Source organism: Budorcas taxicolor, chromosome 25, assembly GCF_023091745.1.
Source record: "Budorcas taxicolor isolate Tak-1 chromosome 25, Takin1.1, whole genome shotgun sequence".
In the NCBI taxonomy this organism is placed as follows: domain Eukaryota; kingdom Metazoa; phylum Chordata; class Mammalia; order Artiodactyla; family Bovidae; genus Budorcas; species Budorcas taxicolor.
Genome location: NC_068934.1, coordinates 36,514,436 through 36,539,045, shown reverse-complemented (window position 1 = coordinate 36,539,045; position 24,610 = coordinate 36,514,436). Strand labels below are relative to the sequence as shown.

At 51.7% G+C, this 24,610-nt stretch overlaps 1 protein-coding gene across 1 annotated transcript in view; it reads right to left on the bottom strand.

Moving 5' to 3' along the window:
• ST14 (ST14 transmembrane serine protease matriptase) overlaps positions 1–24,220 on the bottom strand; it is a 37,779-nt gene extending 13,559 nt beyond the window's left edge. Inside the window, exons 1-7 of the mRNA XM_052662372.1 lie at positions 24,140–24,220; positions 2,677–2,836; positions 2,387–2,514; positions 2,136–2,206; positions 1,426–1,583; positions 1,194–1,229; positions 688–928 (exon numbers count right to left, since the gene is read on the bottom strand). Coding sequence (XP_052518332.1) covers positions 688–928; positions 1,194–1,229; positions 1,426–1,583; positions 2,136–2,206; positions 2,387–2,514; positions 2,677–2,836; positions 24,140–24,220 — 875 coding nt within the window. The remainder of the gene's footprint in view (positions 1–687; positions 929–1,193; positions 1,230–1,425; positions 1,584–2,135; positions 2,207–2,386; positions 2,515–2,676; positions 2,837–24,139) is intronic.
• Positions 24,221–24,610: the final 390 nt, after the last annotated feature.

The following is a 24,610-nucleotide window of genomic DNA, read 5'->3' as shown; positions in this document are numbered from 1 at the left end:
TAAGGTGTAACTCTGCCTTGCCATTCCTGCAGAATCCACACAAAGGCTCTTGCCCACATTATCCTCCAGGCCCCTCTGCCTCCCGAACAACCCTGATGCCTCCCCCTGTGGCCCTGTGTAGCTCCTCCTCTCAGCAACTAACTGTCAGCTTGTAACAAACTGTCTTTTCAACAGCAGTCATCTCCCATCTGTAGGCCTCGGCATTGCTGAGCAACAATAAAACCTTCATTCACAATAGCAAGGGCGGCGGGTGGGGCGGTGGCAGGGGCAGGACTTCCCTGGTGGTCCAGCAGTTAGGACTTGGCATTTTCACTGCCATGGTCTGGCTTCAATCCCTGGTTGGGGAACTAAAATCCTGCAAGCCTTATGGTGTGGCCAAAAATAAAAATAAAAAAGAGAGAAAGATAAAAATACAGTAGTGGGCAGCACCTTCACGGTGGCAGGTAAAGGACAGATAAAGGAGCACCCTGCTCCTTTAGGGACCTGTGGGCCTCTGGCACCCTTGCCAAGGCTGATGGTCACCTCTAGATGCTCCCTGCAGCTCGCACTGAGGACCACGCCACCCCTGCTCTGTGGTGCCTGCAAGTCGGCCGTCGCCTGAAGTTCCAACCTCCACAGCAGTCGTTCCGGAGGCTCAGCCCACCACAGGCAGCCCACTGCCCACCTCCACTCTCCCAGGACACTCACTGCACCACGGCTCGGGGTTCCACAGGGCTCAGGGTGTCATACACCGTGACCAGGTCACTGCCACGTTCATCACAGGTGGCAACATCGAAGCTGCGGAAGGTGAGGCTCAGCACGGAGTCAGCGTCCCCCCGCAGTGTCCACTGGCAGCGGGCGTGAGATGGGTAGGGGCTGTCGGGGAAGCCGGGTGTGCTGAAGCGGGTGGGCTCGCTGCCCTGGGCGTGCAGGGCAAAGCTGCAGCTGTCTGTGTGGGGCAAGAGGACACGGGGCAGAACTGGGCAGGAGAGCCACCAGGACCCCCGCCCATGAGGGTGCAGCCAGCCCTGGCCCCTCTAAGGTGCCCCAGGCTGCTCTAGACCCGGGAGAGGCCAGGAAGGGGGTTTGTCCTGGCCTGGGAGAGGCAGAAGGATCTGGCCATCACCATGTGTGACTTTGGCAGACCCCCTTGACTGAGCGGGCATGTGGCCACATCGCTTCCCTTCTCCTTCGGGAGGAGGGCAGATACTTACTGTCCCGGGTGTTCTGTACTATTCTGGGGTCACTGGCTGAAGAACAAGAGGGAGAAGAAAGCACTTACTCATGCAGTCCATTTCCTCATTCCCCTAGAGGGAGGTGCCCGGCCAGCTCACAGTCTCCTCTCCCAGGCACTGAGTCCAGGAGAGCTGAGGCCCCCACACCAGCCCAGGAGCAGGCCCTGCTCCAGGCCGGACAAACGCCCACCCCGCTGGCCCCTGCACTCACGGAAGGCCACCACCGAGGTCATCACGAAGGAGCTCATGGAACGGGCTCGGGGCGGCACTGTGACCATGCGCTTCTCCGCCATGGCCTGCTCAGCTTCCTTCACCAGGTGCTTGGGGATGTCGAACTCTGACCAGTAGTAGGCAATGACGCTGCCCTCGCTGGGGAGAGAGGGCTGAGCCTGAGACGCGGGGGTCCACAACTTCCCAGGTGCCCGGTGAAGACGAGGCAGGATTAAGAGCCTCCTGGCTGGGGGAGATGCTCACCAAGAGACCTTCTCCAGGCCAGTCCCCCCACGCCACCCTAGGCTCCTGTGTGCCCACCCACCTGCTGACCCCTGAGCCAGAGGCCTGGCCCTTGACTCTCATAGGCTCACACCCAACCGGACTCCCTAGGGTTGCGGCTCAGGCTCAGGTGGGAGAGAAAGCCTGGAGTGGAGTGTGGGCTCTCCCTCTAGCCTGGGCACACTGAGTGACAGTTCGAGTCTGTTTCCTGAACGTGAAAGGGGCCGACGGCGCCGCCTGCCAAGCTGCCTCCGTAAAAGATTCAATGAGACCAGCAAACTCTAAGGTACTTTCCGGATAAAGTCAGACGAAGGACTGGCAGGCATCCTGGCTCTTCAAGCAGGACCTCATGGCCTCATCACCCCGGCGGGCCCCACACCCTGCCCGCCCCTCAGCGGCCCGCCTCCCGCCAGCCCTCCCAGCACCCACCTGAAGGCGGTCACAGTCGATGTCTTGTAGTAGGGGCCCAGGACCGGGATCCCACTGTATAAGAACTTCAACTGAGGGAAGGAGAGGAGGCTGACGGCGGGCCAGAGAGCGCCAAGGACCCCGGCCCCCAGCCCAGGCCACTCCCTCCCTCCTGGGACCTGGGCCCCCTAAACGAGCCAGGTGCTGGAGAGCCCCCGTCACACGTCTGGGGGTGCCAGAGCCGACAGCAGCACCGGGGGGCCGGGACTCACCGCCTCCTTCACCTTCTTGGCCAGGTTTGCAAACTCAGTGGAGTTGGAGTTCTCGTAGGCATCCAGGAAGTTCTCGTTCCGGACACTCAGGTAGCCATTGAAGATCTTCTGGACTCGCACATTCCGGTCTGCGAGAGACCCAGGGAGGACGCTGGTCAGAGGGAGGGATGTACGCCCTCCAGTGCCCGCACGGGCCCAGCTGCCCTCAGCCACCCCAGGGAGCGGACCCTGCCGTCTCCTCTCCCTCCCCCGAACCGTATCCTCCCTTCACCCCAAGGAGGGTCACTCACCCTGGAAGCGCCATGCCAGGAGCCCCGCCAGGAGGGACAGCGCCAGGAAGGCAGCCAGCACGGCCACCAGCACCACCCACCGCCGCGGGCCGCCCTTCTCCACCTTCCTGCTGTTGTTGGCCGGCAAGAACTCCACGCCTTCCTCACAGCCATTCATATTCTGCACAGAGAAGCCAGTGCACTGCCCGTCAGAACCCCCGGCTCTGCAGCCTGCCGGCCCCGCTGGGGAAGGACATGTCCAGGCTCTCAGGTCCAGCTGCGCGAGAAAAGCCGGGAGGACCGAGCAGTGGCCTCCCCTCTAGGTATCTGCAGGCATGCACTGCCTGAGAACTGTGAGTGTAAATAAAAATGAAACAAGCAGCCCATCTGAGCTCAGTCAGCTGAGACTGTCACCTCCGTGAGTCACCTCGGACGTAGGAGGAGGGCCAGGTGTGGGGAGAGCTGGCCCAGCCCAGGGATCACCTCCTCAGCACCTCCGGGCAAGCTGCACTGTACACCCTGACCCCAATCCTTGCTCTGCCAGTGTGTAAGCAGCCAGAAGTAAAAGGGCAGTAACGTGGGCAGCTCTGCAGTGCCACGGCAGGGCAAGTCTCTGCCTTGAGCCTGAAGTCTCCCAGCCCAGGACACCATGGCGAGCTGAGAAGGCCAGGTCTCTACTGGAATCCCTGCGTGTCCATGCTCAGACCCAAGAGCATGAAAAACGAACGAAACTTCCAACAAACTGGATAGCGGGGGTGGGGGGGCTCCAGGAATAGGCGGCACAAGTATGGACAGGGAGGTGGGGTGTCTGCAGCGTGCAATGGCAGGTAGGCAAACTCATCCGCCTACAGGACACACTCTTATCTGCAGCCCTAAACAAGCAAAAGCCCCACCCCAAATTCCACAGAGGTGCCCGTTTAGTTTTCGGACGTGGCTGTCTTGGTGTGAACCTCAGACCTGTGCTTGAGCTGACATTTCCTGGTTTGTCACATTCAGACATTCTCACATAGCTTACTCACTGCTGTGAGAGCTTGTCCCCACGCCTGCCCCATTTGGGTGTCTGTATCTCGAATTTTAGTTTCCTAATGGGTTATATTTGTGACTTCATCTAATATCAAACCCAGACATACACCCTCTAGCTAACCCCGCCATGATCATCGTACTACAATATATAAACGGATCAAACCAACACGTTGTATACCTCAAAATTACATCTCAAAATGAAATAAAATTTTAAAAACAAAAAAGAAGCACACCCCAGAGTCAACCACTTAAGATGTTTTCAACCTGCTTGTTCTGGAATTTGTCTCCATATCTCTGAATAATACGCCAATACCACCAACTCGATTCATCTATAAAATATAATCAGCTGACTTATATTACGGAAATGTGTATTTCAAAGTCCTTCCTTCTGTCTTTCACCCATCTTCCCAAAAGATACAGGGCTAAAGTTCAAAAAAAAAAAATTATATCCATACTCTATGTTTTCATTACTAGTCTCGAGAATATTGTTCACTATAATTTCCTTCTCGCTACAATTGATTTGTTTTTCCGGGTGTGAATATTCATTTACTCGGGTTTCCCCCCACCACCACCACATATATCTAAGTCTTTCCATACAATCTAAGTGCTCTGTAATGTTCTCCTCACCTTCCGCATATAAAGTCTGTCAAAGAATCTCTCATTTCATTTTCTTCCTGGAGGTACTCTGTCCTTTCCTGTAGCTGCTGTCTGGAACTTCCCCCACCACCATGACCCTGGGAAGTTTCTGAATTCAACTTCCTCTTGGGTGGATAATATCTGTGACTTTCAGGACTATAGTTCCCCGACCAGGAATTGAACCTGGGGTCATGGCAGTGAAAGCATTGAGTCCTAACCACTGGACTACCAGGGAACTTCTAATTCCCTCTTGCATTAAAACCCCCATTTCCTGGATTCCATGTCTTCATCTCTGTTGGCTTACTTCATTTTGGCGGACACATACTTCAGTAGTTTCTAGAGAGAGACATTTCTTGCAACTTTGCTTGTTTCAGAAGGACCTTAACTCCGTACTCATGTTTGTTGATGTCTGGGCTGGGTATAATTCAAATAATTTTCAGACTTAGAATTCTGAAGTCCCCAATGTTCTACAGCTTTTAATTTTGCTTTGCAGAAATAAGATAATAGTACAAATCCATCATTTTTTATCCATAATTTGTTGTCTTTCTCTGAAAATCTTGAGGAAGTGTTTGGAATTGGATCTTTCAACTTCACAACACTGAGCTCTCCATCCGCCCTTTGAGCTTGGAAAGTTATATCTTTCAGTCTGGGAAAGTTTCCTGTATTATTTTAAGTTATGCCCTCTCCTTTATCTTCTCTTTTCTCTTTCTAGAAGTCCTACTATATGGATCCTTTATCCTTTCTCTGCTACTATTATCCATCTTGATTCTTAATCTTTCTATTTTTTCATTTCTGCTATCAAAACTTTCTTCTCCAAAAGTTCTGTCTTGTTCTCTGATTTTTTGATGCAAAAATGTTCTCATCCTGATATTTCTATTGAGTAACTTTTTTCAATAGAGAAACTGCTGTTGATTTTCTCTTTTGTGTTGAAGGCTTTCCTTAAATGCCTGAGAATACAAGGCTGTTTACTCAAAATCAGGAATGAAGTCCTAAAGGTTGTTTGGAAGTTCTGTGGACATAGCTGGCCACAGGTGGCTTCACTTTGGGCCACAATTCAGTGACTAGACAGATACTTTACTGGACAGTCCCAACTGCTAGGCTGTGTAGATCTTTTCTATGGGATGGCTTAGTTACTGCAAAGAATGATTTTCTAGTCTCCAGGATGGGATAATTTAAACCTGCTGCTGCTGCTGCTAAGTCACTTTAGTCGTGTCCAACTCTGTGCGACCCCAGAGATGGCAGCCCACCAGGCTCCCCCGTCCCTGGGATTCTCCAGGCAAGAACACTGGAGTGGGGTGCCATTTCCTTCTCCAATGCATGAAAGTGAAAAGGGAACGACCCCATGGACTGCAGCCTACCAGGCTCCTCCACCCATGAGATTTTCCAGGCAAGAGTACTCAAGTGGGGTGCCATCGCCTTCTCCAATTTAAACCAAGCCACTAGCATTCAGAACACGGGAGAGAAGAGACCTATGAGTGTTTTCGCCTTCACTGCAGCCCTCTAGCTCCCGGTGTCCTCGAGTCTGGAGAAATCAATTTCCCATCCCTTCTACGAGATGTGTGGGTAGGAGCATTTTTGTTTGGAGTGGAGGTGGGACTCTGGAGATTTCTAATAATGCCCTTCCCTGTCTCACCTCTATCTTCTATAAATACCTGAGCCCCATTCCTGAGTCTGGCAGAGGACATTATCAGAGAAATACTAGAAGAATATTTCCAAGCATTAAAGAGTCATATGTCTTCAAAGGGCTCGCTGAATAATGAGAAAGATAAATGAAAAAGCACACATAACAAAATACATCATGACGAGGTTTCAGAACACCGAGGTTTAAAAGCACATCCTCTACTGCATGATGTGACCGACAAGGGCTTCATTTCCAAAATATACGAGCAGCTCATACAACCCAGTAACAAAAAACAAACACCTCAGTCGACAAATGGGTAGAAGACCTAACCAGCTGTTTCAAAGAAGACATACAGACGGCCAACAGGCACATGAGACGATGCTCAACCTAGATAATTATTAGAGAAATGCAAATCAAAACTACAATGAGGTACCACAGGTATTCACTGGTCAGAATGGCCATCACCAAAAATTCTACAAATAATAAACGCTGAACAAGGTGCGGAGAAAGGGGAATCCTCGTACTATTGGTGGAAATGTAAACTGGTTCAGTCACTATTGAAAACAGTATGGACGTTCTTCAAAACACTGAAAACAGAGTTATACGATCTAGCAATCCCAGGCCTGGCCCTATACCAGAACAAAATTGTAACTCAAGAAGATACATGTTCCCCTATGTTCAGGGCAGCACTATTCACAATAGCCAAGATATTCAGTTCAGTTCAGTTCAGTTGCTCAGTCGTGTCCGACTCTTTGCGACCCCATGAATCGCAGCACGCCAGGCCTCCCTGTTCATCACCAACTCCCGGAGTTCACTCAAACTCACATCCATCGAGTCGGTGATGCCATCCAGCCATCTCATCCTCTGTCGTCCCCTTCTCCTCCTGCCCCCAATCCCTCCCAGCATCAGAGTCTTTTCCAATGAGTCAACTCTTCACATGAGGTGGCCAAAGTACTGGAGCTTCAGCTTTAGCATCATTCCTTCCAAACGACACCCAGGGCTGATCTCCTTTAGAATGGACTGGTTGGATCTCTTTGCAGTCCAAGGGACTCTCAAGAGTCTTCTCCAACACCACAGCTCAAAAGCATCAATTCTTCGGCACTCAGCCTTCTTCACAGTCCAACTCTCGCATCCATACATGACCACAGAAAAAACCATAGCTTTGATTAGATGGACCTTTGTTGGCAAATGAATGTCTCTGCTTTTCAATTGAAACAACCTAAATGTTGACCAGAGATGAATGGATAAAGAAGATATGGTATATTTATACAATGGAATATTTCTCGGCCATACAAAAGAATGAAATATTGTCATTTGCAGCAACATGGATGAACCTAGGGATTATCATACCGAGGGAAGAAAGTCAGACAGAGACAAATACCATACGATATCACTTATATGTGGAATCTAAAAATTGACACAAATGAATCAAGCAAAATTTCATGGTCATGGGTTGGAAGACTCAAGATAGTTAAGATGTCTTATTTTCCTCAGATGCCTACAGCGTCAGCACTATCTTGATCAAATCCTCAGCAGGCTGTTCACAGAAATTGATGAGCTGCTTCTGAAATTCGTACGCACCAAGCTCTGAAAAGGAACAAAACTGAAGGACTTACATCACCTTATCTTGAGATTTACTGCAAAAACAACACATTTTTTTTTAAGTCATGCATTTCATTTCCAAGAGTGACTTTGATTCTTAGATGGTTCTTTTTTTAAACCATAGCCTTTTCGATTCTATGAATTCACCACCTTCTTGTTCTTTCTTAGGATACCAACTTGATTGTTTTTATATGATCTTCAGAATCATGTCTTTGCCCGTCTAGGTTGCAGGATTGCTGTAAATGTCCAATGGTCTTTGGTTGTCTAAACATACTGGAAAATGAAAAAACAGTAAGGCTTTAGCTAGACTCTGAGCAAACTGTGTGGCTATGTTTATATGTGCTGGAAGAAATGTAACAGAATAATAGTTTATTCAGTTTATTTTCAGCGTACAGGGTAACTTCACAACTGTTTTCTTACTCAAGCCCCACAACAACCCTGAAAGCATTCGTGACAGGTATCCTCACTACCATTCTACAGCAGGGCAGGGAGAAATGATGAGTTTGTGGGATCACACAGCCACGAGGTGGCGCTTCAGATTTGACCTTCATCTTCGGCCTGCCTCAGTCAGCATCCAGAACTCAGGGAGCAAGTATTCTGGGAAAGGGGAAAGCAGACTCCTTGGGAAGGAAAGGTGGCTGACGGCACGGACAGCGGACCCCAGGGGCGACCCCAGGCTGGCTGCGGAGCACAGTGCCGGCGGTGGGGCTGGCTCCAGCGTCTGTTCATCCCTGCAGTGTGAATCCTGGGCTCCGATCAGCCCAGAAATACTGTTTAATCAGTAACTAGACGACTTATTTTATTACCCTACTCTTGGCTCCATTTTCAGGTATATGAGAGATCATCTTGCCTAACCCAGTCATTTTACTGATAAGGAGACTGGGTCTGAGAGACAGGGAGTGACCTGTCCAAAGTCACAAGGGAGGTGTTGCTGCTGTTGTTCATCACCAAGTCGTGTCCGACTCTTTGTGACCCCATGGACTGCAGCACGCCAGGCTTCCCAGTCCTTTACCATCTCCCGGAGTTGACTCAAACTCATCCATTGAGTCGCTGATGTCATCAAACCATCTCAACCTATGTCACCCTTTTCTCCTTTTGCCTTCAATCTTTCCCAGCATCAGGGTCTTTTCTAATGAGTCAGCTCTTCCCATCAGGTGGCCAAAGTATTGGAGCTTCAGCTTCAGTCTTTCCAATGAATATTCAGGACTGATTTCCTTTAGGATTGACTAGTTGGATCTCCTTGTTGCCCAAGGGACTCTCAAGAATCTTCTCCAACACCACAATTAGAAAGCATCTTCAGCACTTAGCCTTCTTTATGGTCCAACTCTTACATCCGTACGTTGGCTACTGGAAAAACCATAGCTTTGACTCTATGGACCTTTGTTGGCAAAGTGATGTCTCCCCTTCACAAAGGGAGTGAAGCCAGTAAAACAACAAAGAGGGACGAGCCACACCAACCCTTGTGGCTGGGGTTTTACAGATGCATGGGACCAGGAGGCCCCCAGGGAAATAGGAGGCAGGCAGTTCCCACTGGCTCAGGCTCAACGGCAAACACAGCCTTCTCCCTACATGCAACCACCTCTACAGGCCAGAGAGCCGATGGAAGTGGGAGGATCTGCATGCCCACCTGGGCATCTCCTTTCTCTTTCATAAAGTAAACACGTTTGCAGGTGCACACATAAAACCCGTGCTGTGCTGTGAAGCAGGTGCTGGCCTACCACAAACAGAGGCCACACAGCTCTCGTGGCCTCTTCTCACCAGCCGGCTTGAGTCAGATCCTGGAGGCTCAAGGCCAGCTCAGACAAGAGAGTGAGGAATGACTTCCTGGAGAACAGACGGACATCACAGGTGCACAAGGAGGGACTCACAGGTGCACACAAAGCTCCTGGAGGGATGATCCAGGGAGTGGGACACCAGGGCAAATCCAATCACCACGCAGTCCACCCGACTTCCTGGAGGGATAGGGGGGTACCACCCCAAGACCCAGGAGTAGGGACATGTAAACCGTAGACAATATCATATTTTCTGTCGGTTTAAAGCACGCCAGTGCAAATGATGCCTATCCTCCCCAAAGTCAGGGGTTGTCCAAAAAACAAATTTATAGAAGGTAAAAAGGAAAAGATCTCTGCTATAGGAAAGATCCTTGTGGGCTTCCGCAGTGGCTCGGTGGTAAAGAATCCTCCTGCCAATGCAGGAGACATGGGTTTGATTCCTGGATCAGGGATGATCCCCTGGAGAAGGGAATAGCAACCCACTCCAGTATTCTTGGCTGGAGAATCCCATGGACAGAGGAGCCTGGAGGGCTACAGTCCATGGGGTTGCAAAGAGTTGGACACGGCTGAGTGAGTAAACAACAGACCCTTGTAGCCACCCTACTCCTGTTAAGTACCAAACTCACCAGAGCTAAAAGCTACATGCTTACCAAGCAAAACTGTGTCCAAGTCAGCCTCAGAAGCCTCCTCTGGACAGCACCCTTCGCCCAGTTCCCCGATTGCCCCCGGATGGGCTGGCACCACTGCTCGCCGCCTAGGCCGGCTCTCCCACCGGCTCCAGGGACCAGCAGATCCAGAGCCAGCAGCTGCAGCTGGCAGCCCGTTACGGTTCTTGCAGGAGAACAGCTACTGGTGAGTACTTGTGTTTACAAACAGCAGAAAGGACAGTAACGACCCAAAAATCCACGCGAGATTCCAGTCAAAGTAGACAGGGAAGAAATAAATAGTCACACCAGGCTCTCCTTTTTAAGACTGTTCCTCGTTTGGCCAAGGTTGGGTGTGATCTGTTGGGAAGGCAGGGGATGAAGCTGAGGCTAAAGAGGTCACGGAGAGTCCTGGGAGGGGCCATGAAACGCCCTCACGTGACGCCTGATGACGTGCTTCTGCAGCTGAGGATCAGGATCAAGGGGCAGAAGTGATGTCGCTGGCTGCAGACACTGACCTGAGGCTAGACAGGGTGGCTGGCTTCATGCACCACTCCCAGCTCTACCGTGACTGCTGGTCACAGTCTCCGTGACTCAGTATACCCACCAGGTGGGACAGATTTCAATTCTTTTCTAAGAGTTATTTGTTTCTTTATTTTTGACTGATCTGGGTTTTAAATGCACACAGGCTTTCTCAAGCTGAGGAGGATGGTGGCTACTCTCTAGTGGCGGGACACGGCTCTAGAGCATGGGCTCAGTAGTTGCAGCACACAGGTTAGCTGCTCTGCAACACGTAGGATCTTCCCAGACCAGGGATCAAACCTGTGTCCCCAGCATTGGCACATGGATTCTTAACAACTGGATCACCAGGGAAGCCCAGGATGGATGTCAATTCCATGATAAGAACCATAAAATATCCATGAGATGGTTCAAACAAGAAAGCATGGTGTGCATGCCTGCAATCATTTCCCAAGGTGAGGGTCCATCTCGTGCGACTTCGAAGATGCCTTTATTTTCAAGAGGAAAAGACAAAGCCAGCATAACTCTCTTGGCCACTTCCCAATGCCAGGTCAAGTTAGATCCTGGCCAGAGTCCCTAGAAACTCAGTGTGGCTCAAGGCCACCAGAGATGACAGAGCAAGGAGTTAATTCCAAAACCTAACACTGTCTTTGTCACCCTGGGAGATACTGAGTGCAGTACAATGCATAGCACTGAGATACCAGGGGTGAACCTGGAGAAAGGCCCCTTCTTCAAGTTGCTAGTTATAAAGGGACCCTGTCTCCAGGCAGGAGGGGCCCTACTTCGATGGGCTCTCTCCAGTTTAATCAGCAGCATGGGCTTACCTGGTGGGCCAGTGGATAAGAATCTACGTTGCAATGGTTTGATCCCTGGTCCGAGAAGACCCCATATCGGGCAGCTAAGCCTGAATGCCACAACTACTGAGCCCAAGCTCTAGAGTCCACGAGCCCACAACTACTGAAGCGCACATGCCCTAGAGCCTGTGCTCCGCAACAGAGAAGCCACTGCAATGAGAAGCCCGTGCACCTCAGCTAGAGCAGTCCCCGCTCTCTGCAAGTAGAAAAAACCCAGGCGCAGCAACGAAGACCCAGCACAGCCAAAAAGTAAATACATAAATCTTAAAAAACCAGCACCCATCAAAAAACACTCAAGCGGCTGTAGGCAGGAAGCAGCCGACATGCAGGCTCTCAAGGGCAGGGATTTCACTCACTCTGCTGTCACTGCAGTCCCAGCCCTGCACAATGACCGGCACAGAGAGGACACCTGATCTGCTCATCACAGGATGACTGAAGCAACAAAGGAGAAGGGAAAAGACACCCACTTCAGAATCCACTCACTCACCAGCCCTGGGGTGACTGATTCCCCAAAGAAGCCAGATTCTCAAGAAACAAGAGGCTCTCCTCAATCGCACCACCCCAGCATTTCCCAGACTTGCCTGGTGTGAAAAATAATGATTAAAATACACCAGCGAAAGGAGCATAGGGCTTGCCCAGTGTCCAGAACCCCTGGCCCCTCTCCCGGGAGATTCCGATGCTGCGGGGCAGGGGCACCACCCCAGGGTCTGCAAGCTTAACCCGCATCCCAGGTCATTCTCGGGAAATGGATCTGGAGAGTACCAGCCAGGCCGCCTACCCTTTCCTGGAGGCTGCTGGCCCGGCCCACCCACCTCCCCTCTCAGTGAGAGGAGCCCGCCAGCTGGGTCATGTCAGTTTCAGTTGGCCTATTTTAAGCTACCGCCTGGGATGCAAGGTACCTGCAAGAGGGGCTGGACTTGGCGTCCAAGCTCAGGGCCCCCCCACGACAGCTTATGAGCAGCACCCAGAAGTCCCGGAGGCTGCCAGCAGACACACACTGCCAGCCGAGGCTCGTCAGCGGCTGATGGCCTCCCTGAGCTCTCTGCCTTCTTGTTGCTCGACCCTCTGACCCTTCCCTTTCAACCTGGTCTCTTCTCTCAGCTGCTGACTTGCCAGGAAATGGGTGAGGTGCCGGGGCCCTACAGAGAATCCAGAATTACCTGCAGATCTGTGACCCCAAGGCATCCAGGAGAATAGAAAGCTGACTCAGAGCCAACAGCTCCCACTGGAGGAAATAAACCCAAACTCTGTACACCTGGTCAGAGCTGGACAGAAAGTTCCCAGGGTCTGACTCAGTCAACTGTGGGCACAGGACCTGGTGATTCTCTGCCAGTCAGCGTCCGGCTCCTGCAGGTTTCATACCTGTATCCCCTCCCCATTCTTGGCACTGCCCAGGGCCCCGCCTGGCCACCCCACTGTGGCACCAGGACCACACACACCTGCAACCAGCTTTGGCAGATACAAGCCTCTTCTTTCTTTTACGAGGGGTCGGGCTGGGTGGATTTCTACCCCTCCAACACTGGTCTGGGCGTGCTAACCTTGTCCTCAGCCAGGTGGCCCCCAGACCTGTGGGGAAGTAGGCTGGTGCCCATCCCGCCACCCTGAAAGGCTCGGCTCCCATCACCACCTCTGAAGCCCAGTGTGTCCCCGAGGACAAAGCCAGGGCCCAGCCCCTCCAGGAAGTGTCTGTGGACCACCTCAGTCCACAGTCTTTGTCCCTGGGACCTCTCCTCACTTAGACCCTTGGCATCAATGATATCCCCAGGGCACAGCGGGCAGACAGGCAGTCCTGGGAGGTCAGGCGCCCCAGTTTCCTCTTTCTACTGCTTCTCTCCCCCACACCCTCTACCCTTGACTTTGCCCAGGGTTAAAACCTGATTGACTGACTGAAGGATTTCGCTCTTCACAGCCAGAACTAAGTAGCCTACCCAAGACAGGTTCCAAGGCCCAGGGAACTTTCCAGACCTGCCTCCACTCCCCTGGAAGCGGAAAGAAAGCTCAGTCTACCCAGGGATCAGCTGACAGCTCACCAAGCTCTCTGGTGTCAGCCACCCCGCCACGTGCTATACCTTCAGCATCTAACTTTAGACCTTCCCGGTCTCTTCCTCTCCCAGTCCTCAGTTAAACGCTCCCCCTCTTTTGTAATTCCAGAGAATTCTCTCTCAGACGGGCTCCAAGATTCTATAACAGAGCAGCACCCCTCAATACAGCCAGTCTCTTTGATCCCACAAACTTTGCCCCCACTGTGCCCTTTTTGGTCAGAAACCCTCTTCTGGGCCCAGCCACGCCCACCTTTCTCCTGTCACCTGACCGGGAGCAGAAGTATCTGCCTGCAGGGGCCAAACCAGGCACATTCCCCCAGAAGCTAAACCAGAAAGAAACTGAACAAGAAACTTAGAAACTAACAAGACTAAGAAGCTAACAAAGGAGAAACTGAAGACAAAGGTGAAAGGAGCACCATGCAATTTCTTAACGTCTTTCTTCTTGACTTTATTCTCATTGAGCCCAAGGGCCAGTTTCATGGGATAGTGCTTTTTTAGTCGTTAACACTTTTGTTGAGATCACTGTAAATTCAAATGCAGTCGTAAGAAATAATACCAAGATCTCTTGTACGCTTCACCCGTCTCCCTCAATAGTAACATCTCATAAGACTACAACACCACGACACTGCTATAACCCACAGATCTGATTCAGATTTCCTATTTTACTTGTACTGATTATTAAGTTCCGTAAGATTTTATCACTGGTGTATGTCTGTGTATGTATATGTCTGTGTATCTACCAACAGTCAGGATTCTGAACCAAGACGTCCCTGGCAGTCCAGTGGTTAAAACTCCTCGCTTTCAGTGCAGCAGGCATGGATTCGACCCCACGGACTGTAACCCGCCAGACTCTGTCCACGGGATTCTCCAGACAAGAATACTGGAGTGGGCTGCCATTTCCTTCTCCAGGGAATCTTCCTGATGCGGGGATCGAACCCGAGTCTCCTGCATTACAGGCAAATTCTTTACCATCTGAGCCACCAGGAAGGCCCCAGGAATGTTAGAAAAGTGAAAGTGTGAAAGTGTTAGTTGCTCAGTCGTGTCCGACTCTTTGCGACCCTATGGACTGCAGCCTGCCAGGCTCCTCTGTCCATGGGATTCTCCAGGCACGAATGCTGGAGTGGGTTGCCATTTCCTCCTCCAGGGCCAGGAACATTAGCTCAACTGCAAATCTAGCAGTTTGGGAGAAAGCACTGAATATGCAAACAAGAAAGCCCCATCCCCAGGGAGAGGCCTGGAGGCCCCAGTCCACGATTACAACCCGTGCAAGGACAGAGGGAGCAGAGAACTGCGGAACTGTGTCTGGTCCCATCCCCTGGGGGCCACCCTTTCTGGGGGAAACAGCTTTTAGGGCTACAGCCAGCGTTACAAAATTCTCCCTTCCCCCAGGGCGCTCGGCATCACAATAGCCCAGCATATTAGCGTTGCAATAGAACCAGCCTCGTTCCTCCCATCTCCTCCAGCTCCAAGCAGCTACAAAAACACTCCTCTGGGTCTGCTCTTTGTCCAGCTCAAATGCTCAACTCAACCAACCGTTCAAACTGTTTCCTGAACCTCTGGTCGTCTGGTGCCACTTCACCGGAGCAAAGTTCCCGTTAAGACCTGGAACCCAGAATTCAGCAGCAGAATTCAAGCGGATCAGGGCTGTTTGTCAATTTCTTCCCCTAGCCCTTTGGCTCTGTTTCCATTCATTGTTCCAAAACACAGGCAATTAGCACACACAAATACCACAAATAAAATAACAATACAGAATGACACATCCACTTGATGAAACTTGACACAGCAATCAAGAATAGCTTTTCAAAGAGTAGGAAAGAACTCTCTAAAATACAATGTTAACTGAAGAAAAACAAAGTCAGTGTTGGGCCCTTCCCACCCTTCCAAACTCCCGCTTAGGTGCCTCCTCTGAGAAGCTCTGCAGGAAAGCCCTGCCCCTTTCAGTCTCCCCAGCGTCCCAAGCACAGCTCCAGTGGCAGTTGGTCAGTGCTCAAGGTCAACCACCTGCTCCTTAAGGATGGAGGTGGGGAGCGGGAGGGAGCCATGTCTTGTTCCACAATCCTAGCATGCGTAAAGATCTGTAATAAATGTGTGATGAATTAGTTCATTACAACCATGCCTTTAGCTGCAGAACAGGAAGAACATTATGATTCCATTTGGGAAAGAATATATGTACACATAATATTAATATGTATACAAGTATTGGTTCATGCATAAAAGACTGGGGGAATAGAAATCAAACTACTTATAGGGATTCTGAAACCTGGGGGAGAAAATTTCAGAGGAATTTCACTGTGTATATTTCTACATTGCTCAACTTTTTAAAAAAAGTCCTGAGGCACCCCTGGTGGTCCAGTGGTTAAGAAACTGCCTGCCAATGAAGGAGACACAGGTTTCATCCACGGGTTCGATCCCTGGTTCAGAAAGATCCCACATGCAGTGGAGCAACTAAACCCGTGGGTCACAACTACTGAGCCTACGTGTGCTACTGAATCCCACTCGCCCTAGAGCCCGTGCTCTGCAACAAGGAAGCCACCGCAATGAGAAGTCTGCACACCACAAGAAGAGTAGCCCCTGCTCACCACAACTAGAGAAAACCCACACAGCAAAAGATAAATAAGAGTCTTTTCCTAACTTCAACAATCAGAAAAAGAAAGCAACTTTTTAATAGAAAATATACACAGGCAATACCAAGATGTTAAAAAGCCTCTCTAGGGAATTCCCTGACGGTCCAGTGGTTAGGACTGCACGCTTTCACTGCTGAGGGCCTGGGTTCAACCCCTGGTCAGGGAACTAAGATCCCAGAGGCCGTGAGATGTGGCCAAAAATAAATAAAATAGAATATGAAAATAATTGTTTAAAGTATGACCAAGTAAAAACGCTGGGGAGCGGGGAGATTTACTTGACATTTTAGGGAGACACATTACAGGCCTGGCTTCGTCAACTCAAAACTCTGGGTCTGCTGTGCCGTCCTGAGGGCTCCTTGGACTCCTTCGGTCCCAGCCGTGGGAGGCTGAAGGCTTGGCATCTGCAGTCAGGGTGGTGCGCTCACTCTCAGCGAAGCCGGAAAGAGTGCTATTCTGCACGGCCTCTCCGGAGGCAGCCCAGGGCCTTCTGACTCATGATTAAGTCATCCCAGGTGTCAGCCTTTCCCTCCCGGTAGGATGCCACCGACAGAGACGATTTCTCCAAGACCACGTCAAAGCTATTTCGATATAAGAAACGACACAGGAAGGATGCAGGGACAGCCCCAAGGCCACCGCCCTGAGCAACTTGGGTGCGCGAGGGCACCCTCTTGGGCACAGCTGTGCAGCGAGACACCCGTTCCTCCAGCCTGCAGTCCTCCACTGTGCCCAGCAGACAGGAGGCTGAGACGCCTTCCGGAACATACACTGTACATGTGCAACCACACACTAGGCAAAACCCCTGTAACATGGCACAGACTGCACAGAGCATGCAAAACTATACCTGATTCGTTTCCTCTGGCAGGTGAAGTCCTTCAATTTTAAAATTCCCACTATGGGCTTCCCTGGCGGCTCAGTGGTATAGAGTCAGCCTGCCAACGCAGGGTTGATCCCTGGTCAGGGAAGATCCCACTACAGCAGAGCAACTAAGACCTTGTGCCACAACTGCTGAGCCTGTGCTCCAGAGCCGGGGAGTCGAAACCCCGGAAGCCCACGCGCCCTTGAGCTGGTGCTCCACAACAAGAGAAGCCACCGCAATGAGAAACCAGGGCACCGCGACGAAGAGTAGCCCCCCTCTCGCCGCAACTAGAGAAAAGCCCGCACAGCAACGAAGGCCCAGCACAGCCAAAAATAAACTTAAAAAAAAATTTTTTTTAATTCCAATAAAATAATTTTCAACCATGCGTATCCTAAACTAAAGCTACATTTTTCAGCGTCCTCTCCAGTCGGTCTCCTGGTTTACCAGGTGAGGTTTACCAACCTCATCAAAGGAGAAACCAGTCGGGTGTGGTGTGAGAGGTCGGCAGTGGACCCATGCCTGGTGCTCAGGACTCTCTGTTCAACCACGTGTTCCAAGGCTTTCCTGGGAATGTGCGTCAATCACCCACCCTTCGGAATACAACTGTACAATGGCTTTGCGGTTAAGGCCGCGGACTTTGAAGTCGCACAGATCTAGGTTTGAACTCTCACTCTGCCTCTAACTGCCTGTCGGCCATTCCGTCGGTTCAGTCTTGTCACTCAGTCGCGTCCGACTCTTGGCGACCCCATGGACTGCAGCACGCCAGGCTTCCCTGTCCATCACCAACTCCTGGAGCTTGCTCAAACTCATGTCCATTGAGTCGGGGGTGCCATCCAACCATCTCATCTTCTGTCGTCCCCTTCTCCTTCTGCCTTCAATCTTGCCCAGCATCAGAGTCTTTTCCAACGAGTCAGTTCTTCGCATCAGGTGGCCAAAGTATTGGAGTTTCAGCTTCAACATCAGTCCTTCCAATGAATATTCAGGACTGATTTCCTGAATATTAGGATGGACTGGTTGGATCTTCTTGCTGTCCAAGGGACTCTTAAGAGTCTTCTCCAACACCACAGTTCAAAGGTATCAATTCTTCAGCGCTCAGCTTTCTTTCCAGTCCAACTCTCACATCCATACATGACTACTGGAAAAACCATAGCTTTGACTAGACAGACCTTTGTTGGCAAAGTAATATCTCTGCTTTTTAATATGCTTTCTAGGTTGGTCATAGCTTTTCCTCCAAGGAGAAAGTGTTTTTTAAATTCATGGCTGCAGTCACCACGGCTGCAGTGATTCTGGAGCCCCCCAAAATAAAGTCTTTCACTGTTTCCATTGTTTCCCCATCTGTTTGCAATCAACTGATGGGACTGGATGCCATGATCTTCAGTTTTTAAATGTCGAGTTTTAAGTCAGCTTTTTCACTCTCCTCTTTCACCTTCAAGAGGTTCTTTAGTTCCTCTTCACTTTCTGCCATTAGAGTGGTATCATCTGCATATCTGAGGTTGTTGATATTTCTCCTGGCAATCTTGATTCGAACTGTGCGTCATCTAGCCCAGCATTTCACATGATGTACTCTGTATATAAATTAAATATGCAGGGTGACAATATACAGCCTTGACTTACTCCTTTCTTGGGAACCAGTCTGTTCCATGTCCGGTTCTAACTGTTGCTTTGTGAGGTGCCTACAAATTTCTCAGGAGGCAGGTAAGGTGGTCTGGTATTCCCATCTCTTGAAGAATTTTTCACAGTGTGCTGTGATCTACACAATCAAAGGCTTTGGTGTAATCAATAAAGCAGAAGTAGATGTTTTTCTGGAACTCTCTTGCTTTTTCAATGATTCAACGGATGTTGGCAATTTATCTCTGGTTCCTCTGCCTTTTCTAAATCCAGCTTGAACATTCAGAATTTCACAGTTCATGTACTATTGAAGCTTGGCTTGGAGAATTTTGAGCATTACTTTGCTAACATGTGAGATGACTGCAATTGTGCAGTAGTTTGAACATTCTTTGGCATTGCCTTTCTTTGGGATTGGGCCATTATGCAAACCTTTTGAATCTCAGTACTGTCATCTGTCGGGGCTTCCCAGGTGGCGCAGTGGTAAACAATTCACCTCCCAAGGCAGGAGACGCAAGAGACATAGATTTGATCCCTGGTGGGGAAGATCCCCTGAAGGAGGAGATGGCAATCCACTCCAGTATTCTTCCTTGGAGACTCCCATGGACAGGGGAGCCAGGTGGGCTACCGTCCACAGAGTCACAAAGAATCAGACACGACTGAGCAACTGAATACACATGGTCATCTATAAACTATAGGCATTTTTCTCCTATAGTTTCTGTGAGGATAAGAAAGAATAAACCAAAGTGCTCATATTTAGTGATGGGTAGTAATGACTGTCATCCTATTCTTCTTCACATTTCACCACCATCACCACCAACTCAAGAGAACAAAGGATCCAAGATTCTGAGCTGCTAGTCAACCATCACAAGGATTCTAAAGATTCTGTTGCTAAGCCTAGAGGAACAAGCAAATTCTGAAAACGTGAGCTTCCAAGATGGAATTCTTAGTAGGAATCTGCTTCTAGAAAAGTTCTTAGCAAAGAAAAAAGGGCAAATACTGCCCACAAACATTGAGCAAACCCCAAACACTCTTCTCACCACTGCCAGCCCGGGTGAGAGTTCCACGAGCCTCTCAGAAGTTCCCAGTGACCCTTCCTATACTACCAAATGGTTATTATAAATATGTTGAGTCCCAGAAAGTCCCAAGAAGAAAAATCCATTTTCTTACCAAATCAAATCAGCTCTTACCCTTAGTGCTTCATCCCTTTCTGAGCCCACTGGGCTACTAGCCCTGTATTTCACTAAGGCAGTCCAAGTGGAATATAACAAAGCCAGACTGCTTGGGTTCAAATCCTGATCTCACCACTGTTTCGCTCTGTGACCTTAGGCAAGTTACTTAGCCTCTCTGTGCTCCACTTCCTTCACTTATAAAAGGATAATAACAGTACTGATGCTAAGAGGTATAATACATGGTCCATGCTCAATAAACTCAGCAATGATTAGTATTCTAAACACTCCAGCAGCATGCATGTGGCCAGAAGCCACATGTTTGGGACCTGGGCTCCTTGGGGGTTTGTCACACAGTCACTACTTTTCTAAGAATAGACTTTCTCTTTTAGAAGACATGAGCCAATAGCCTGGGCAAAACCACAGGCCAGAGAAGGAGATGGCACCAGGGGAACTCCAGAACCACAGCAGCCACAGACCACAGCTGGCCGTCAGGTGTGGGCGGAGGAAGGGGGCTGTGATGAGATGCATCCCCCACCAAGGAGACTCCCAGGGGTTTGCAGGCGACACAGCCTTCTTCCTTGGGCAGCTGTCAAGCTAGTGCCATCTTCTCTTACCCTCAGTTTTCCCGTGTCCTAAATGAAGGCCATGGATTTCCAGGTGTTCCCAGGACCAAGGTGGAGGGAAGGCTGGGTAAGAGCTGAGGAACACAGGCTTCCTGACCATTCACAGCACCCAGGTCTCAGTAACGCCCCCCAAACCCCGACCGCATACACCTCCCAGCACAGGGCCTTCCCCTTCCGGAGGGGCCAGCACAGAACCGAGAAAGAAGGAAGTGCTTAAAGTTCTGTTTTATGTGGTGGGAGGGAGAAAGGGTCGAGTAGCCGGCCTCAGCACCGTTTCCCTTTCCCAGGAGGACCTTGTTCATAGAAGCTGAGTAAAGGGAGGAGAAATAAAGAGGGTCTCCATCACTGGGGAGACATCCCCTGTGTTCTGGAGACAAGCCACACACCTGTACACCAGGCTGAACCTTATAAAGGGCTTGCATGTAAATTATCCCTTTTAATCTTTGCAACAAGCCTGTAACATACATACCATTCTTATAACATAGAAACTGAAGCATAGAAAGATTAGGTAACATCTCTGAGATCACCTTGAGGGAAAGCAGTGGCACCAGGTCTTGGCTCCACATTAAATATTCCTGTCACCACGTCACAGGTGGCTCTGGCTATAATTCATCTACCCTGGTCCTTCAAGCCTGAGTCAGACACCCCTCCTAAGTGGCCCCCCAGCTTCTCCAGAACCCAGTTCTTACCATGAAAAATCAAATATCTCTGTGCTACACTATGGCATCACTGACTCAATAGACATGAGTTTCAGCAAACTCTGGCAAATAGTGAACGACAGAGGAGCCTGGTGTGCTGCAGTCCGTGGAATCACAGAATCAGACACACATGAGCAACTGAACAATAATAACATTGCTACACTATACTGGGCGGTCCCTGAAGGCAGAGACTGTGTGGCTGGGCTCTCCCTCAGGACTACTGCCCAGGGCCTGGCACGTGCTCTGTCGATGGGCACCTAATAACTATCTGTCATGTGGATGACCAACTACTAAAGAGAGGAGACCCTGAGAATAGCCAGAGCTGCAGAGCCTGGCCCCCAAGACATCTGATTTTGACCCCACCAAATCTGCTCTCCTAATCCTGGTCTCTGCATGCCGAGGGGACACTGAGTCTCACCAGGCAACACTGACTTTAGAAAGAACCAAGGACTCCTTCCAAACAGCTGCCTGACCACCATCTAAGGCTCGACTGGGGCCAAGACACCTAGTGAGGCAGGCTTCCCAGTTATCGTCAGTGTCCATGATAACTGACATCCGTGTCCCTACTCGCATGCAGGCTGGGCTCATGGTCGCCAGACAGGACATGCACATCAGGTCTCTACAAACACCAGGGAACACAAAGATGGCCACCTCCCACTTAATAGTAATAGGATCAGGTGGAGGGCGCTGGGGCCAGAGTCATCAGCCTTGGGAAGGAGGCAGCCAGATCCAAGCATCACCAAACAGAACCTTTCTCCCTCCACAAAGGGATGGAAGTGGCCAGGAGAAAGGAACTCAAAAGCAACAGCGCTTCTGAGGGACTCAGCGTGACCCAGGCTGGCTCTGCGAACGCAGAGGACAAACCCAGGGGCAGCGGCTGCGCTCCTGGTCAGAAGACAGCTGAGGCAGAGTCCGCAGACCCTGGCTGCAAACATGGCAGGGTGATCCAGAGTGTGAGAGAGCTGGGGAAGCAGGAAGCAGGAAGGCACAAGGGGAGACTTCCTGGAGAAACTGAAATGAGTTTTGGGCACAGCAAGCTACTTTCTTCAGGACAGTGTTAAACAACCGCTCAGTCATGTCTGACTCTTTGCGACCCCATGGACTATAGTCCACCAGGCTCCTCTGTCCATGGGATTCGCTGGGCAAGAGTACTGGAGTGGGTAGTCATTTCCTTCTCCAAAGGACCTTCCCATCCCAGGGATTGAACCTGGGTTTCCTGCATTGTAGGCGGATTCTTTGCTGTGTGAGCTGCCAGGGGAGCCCAGAGTCACGTCTAATTTTCATGCACATCTCTTACCATGGCTCTCAAGAGCGTAAGGGCCTCCAGGGAAATAGCCAGATCTTATTTGTCTTTGAGAGCCCAGCCCAAGACCGGGACACGGTACTGCCGGTTACAAGGAGGAGCTTGGCGGGAGGAAAGATGGAGTGATCCACGTGGGAGAAAACGGCAGAATTGGCGTGGAGAATGGATGAGCTTCATGGAAGGTGAGAAATGAGGAGGGACCAAAGGGGAAGGAAGTGAGGGCTGACGGGTGGCCTTGGGAGCTCAAAGGCCAGTGTGGCATGTGGGCAGTGTCAGCTGGAGAGGGTCCCTGAAAGGGAAGTGAGGAAGAGGGAGGGAAGAAAAACAGTCCTGAAATAACACCACCAGACAGCAGGCTCTCTGCTGAGAAGGCAGGGCTCTAGAGCTCCTATTAACAGGCAATTATCAGGGATTCGCAAACACAGAAATTATGGAAAGGAAACATCGGCCGCCAGCAGGGCAGACAACTGGCCACAGACCCCAGCCTCCAGACTGGGTGCTGAGTCCTGCTTCCTCCCGCACAGGGTGGACAAGTGGAGAAAAGAATGCCCACCTCAGTTGTGATTGGTGGCTCAGGGCACCAGGGCAGACCCTAAATCTAGTCTTTGGCAAGCTCCCTCAGTCCACACACCACTGGAGAAATGGACTGGTCGGTGAGACCTCCCAAATCAGGCCCAGTATGGGCCCAACCACCGAGTGCAGGCCAGTAGAGGAGCTCACTGGCCCCAGGGTCTCAGGAGGGGGACAGGCCCATGTTTGCAGAGCGCCAAACAGCTCCTGCGTCTCAGCAGCCCTCAGTGCCGGTGACCTGGTGTGCAGGGGACGCTGGGGGCCCCACTACAGGTAGGTGGAGGCCTGGCTGCCAGTCCTGCCTGGGCACTGCCACCTAGGGTGCCCTTTTATGGCCGTCAGTAAAGAAACTAACAACCCATTTCCACTCTCTATGGTAAGATTCAATGTTTTCAAGTTCCCAACTCATTAGGAAAAACCCTGAGTCTGGGAAAGATTGAAGGCAGAAGGAGAAGGGGGGCGACAGAGGATGAGATGGTTGGATGACGTCACCAATCCAATGGACATGAGTTTGAGCAAACTCCAGGAGATGGTGAACGACAGGGAAGCCTGGCGTCCTGCAGTGCATGGGGTCGCAAAGAGTCAGACACGACTGAGCGGGACAGGGCTGACCGACTAAACAACAGCAACAAAGATTCTTTCCGCCAAACAAGAGCTCCCTGCTTCAGAGTCTCCAACAGGTTCAAGACACAGGCTCCCACTTCCTTCCCAAAGGGCTCCATCCGCCTTCCGAGAAGCCCAAGCAAGCCCCACCCTGGAGTCCTAAGCTTCACGTTCTATGGCAACCGAAGTTCTGGGCTCCCGGTTGCCCTCTGCCCGGGGGGGTCTGATGCCTTCTGACCAGTAAGACACGAGCAAATTCCCGCAGAGGCCAAGGATTCCAGAACGCCAGAGCCGCCTGAAACTTCCCTCCCCGGCCCAAACCCCCGCTCGCAGCCTGCGCCGCGGCTTCCTTCCCGAGGCGCACGGACAGCGCGGAGATAATCAGGTGCCGAGACGAGCCCACTTCCAGGCCAGGGAACTGCCCGGGGTTGGGGTGGGGGAGAGGGCCGGGGGAGGGGACCGCGGGGCTCAGCCGAAGGTCCGGCCAGGCACCCGCCAAGCAGGAAATTCCACCTGTCGGGCCGGCGCCGCGGCCACAAACCGGCAGCGCAGCGGCTCCCTCGGCCGAGACAAGCGCGGCGCTGCCGGTTCCCCGGTCCCCCTGGTGCCCCCGGCGCCAAACACCCCCCGATTCCCTGGCCACCCCGGCCCCCACTCGGAGCCCCCCGACCCCGGAGCCCCCGCGCGCCCCGCCTCGACGGCGCCCGCGCCTCCCACCTCCGGCCGCGAGGTGTACTTGAGTCCAGCGCCGAGGGCACCGGAGCCGCCTGCGCCCCTGCGCGCCCGCTCGTTCTTCATGGTCCCGGAGGCCGTGGGGCTCTAGCCATCGCCGGGGGGCCGGGGCCGGGGCGCGGGACGGGCCTCGTTCAGATCGCAGGCCCAGCGCTCCGGCCGCCCAGGCTCTGCCCGGCCCTTCCTGTCGAGCGCAGGTAGTTTCAGGGTGTGGCTCCCGGGTCGCCCCGCCCCGCCCGCCGCGCCGCCGCACCTTCCCGGCCCGTGCCCTCCCCGCCCTCGCCCCCACCCCGGCCCACTCCTCCCCCATCTCAGTCCCCTCCCCTTCCCCATTCCCACCCCCACCTGCCCCCACCCACCGGGCTCGCGGCTGCCTCCTCCCCTGGGGAACCGGGAAGCGCGGCCACCTCCTGAAGGTGGTGGAGCCGCCAGGCTGACTACCTGCCTCGAGGTGGC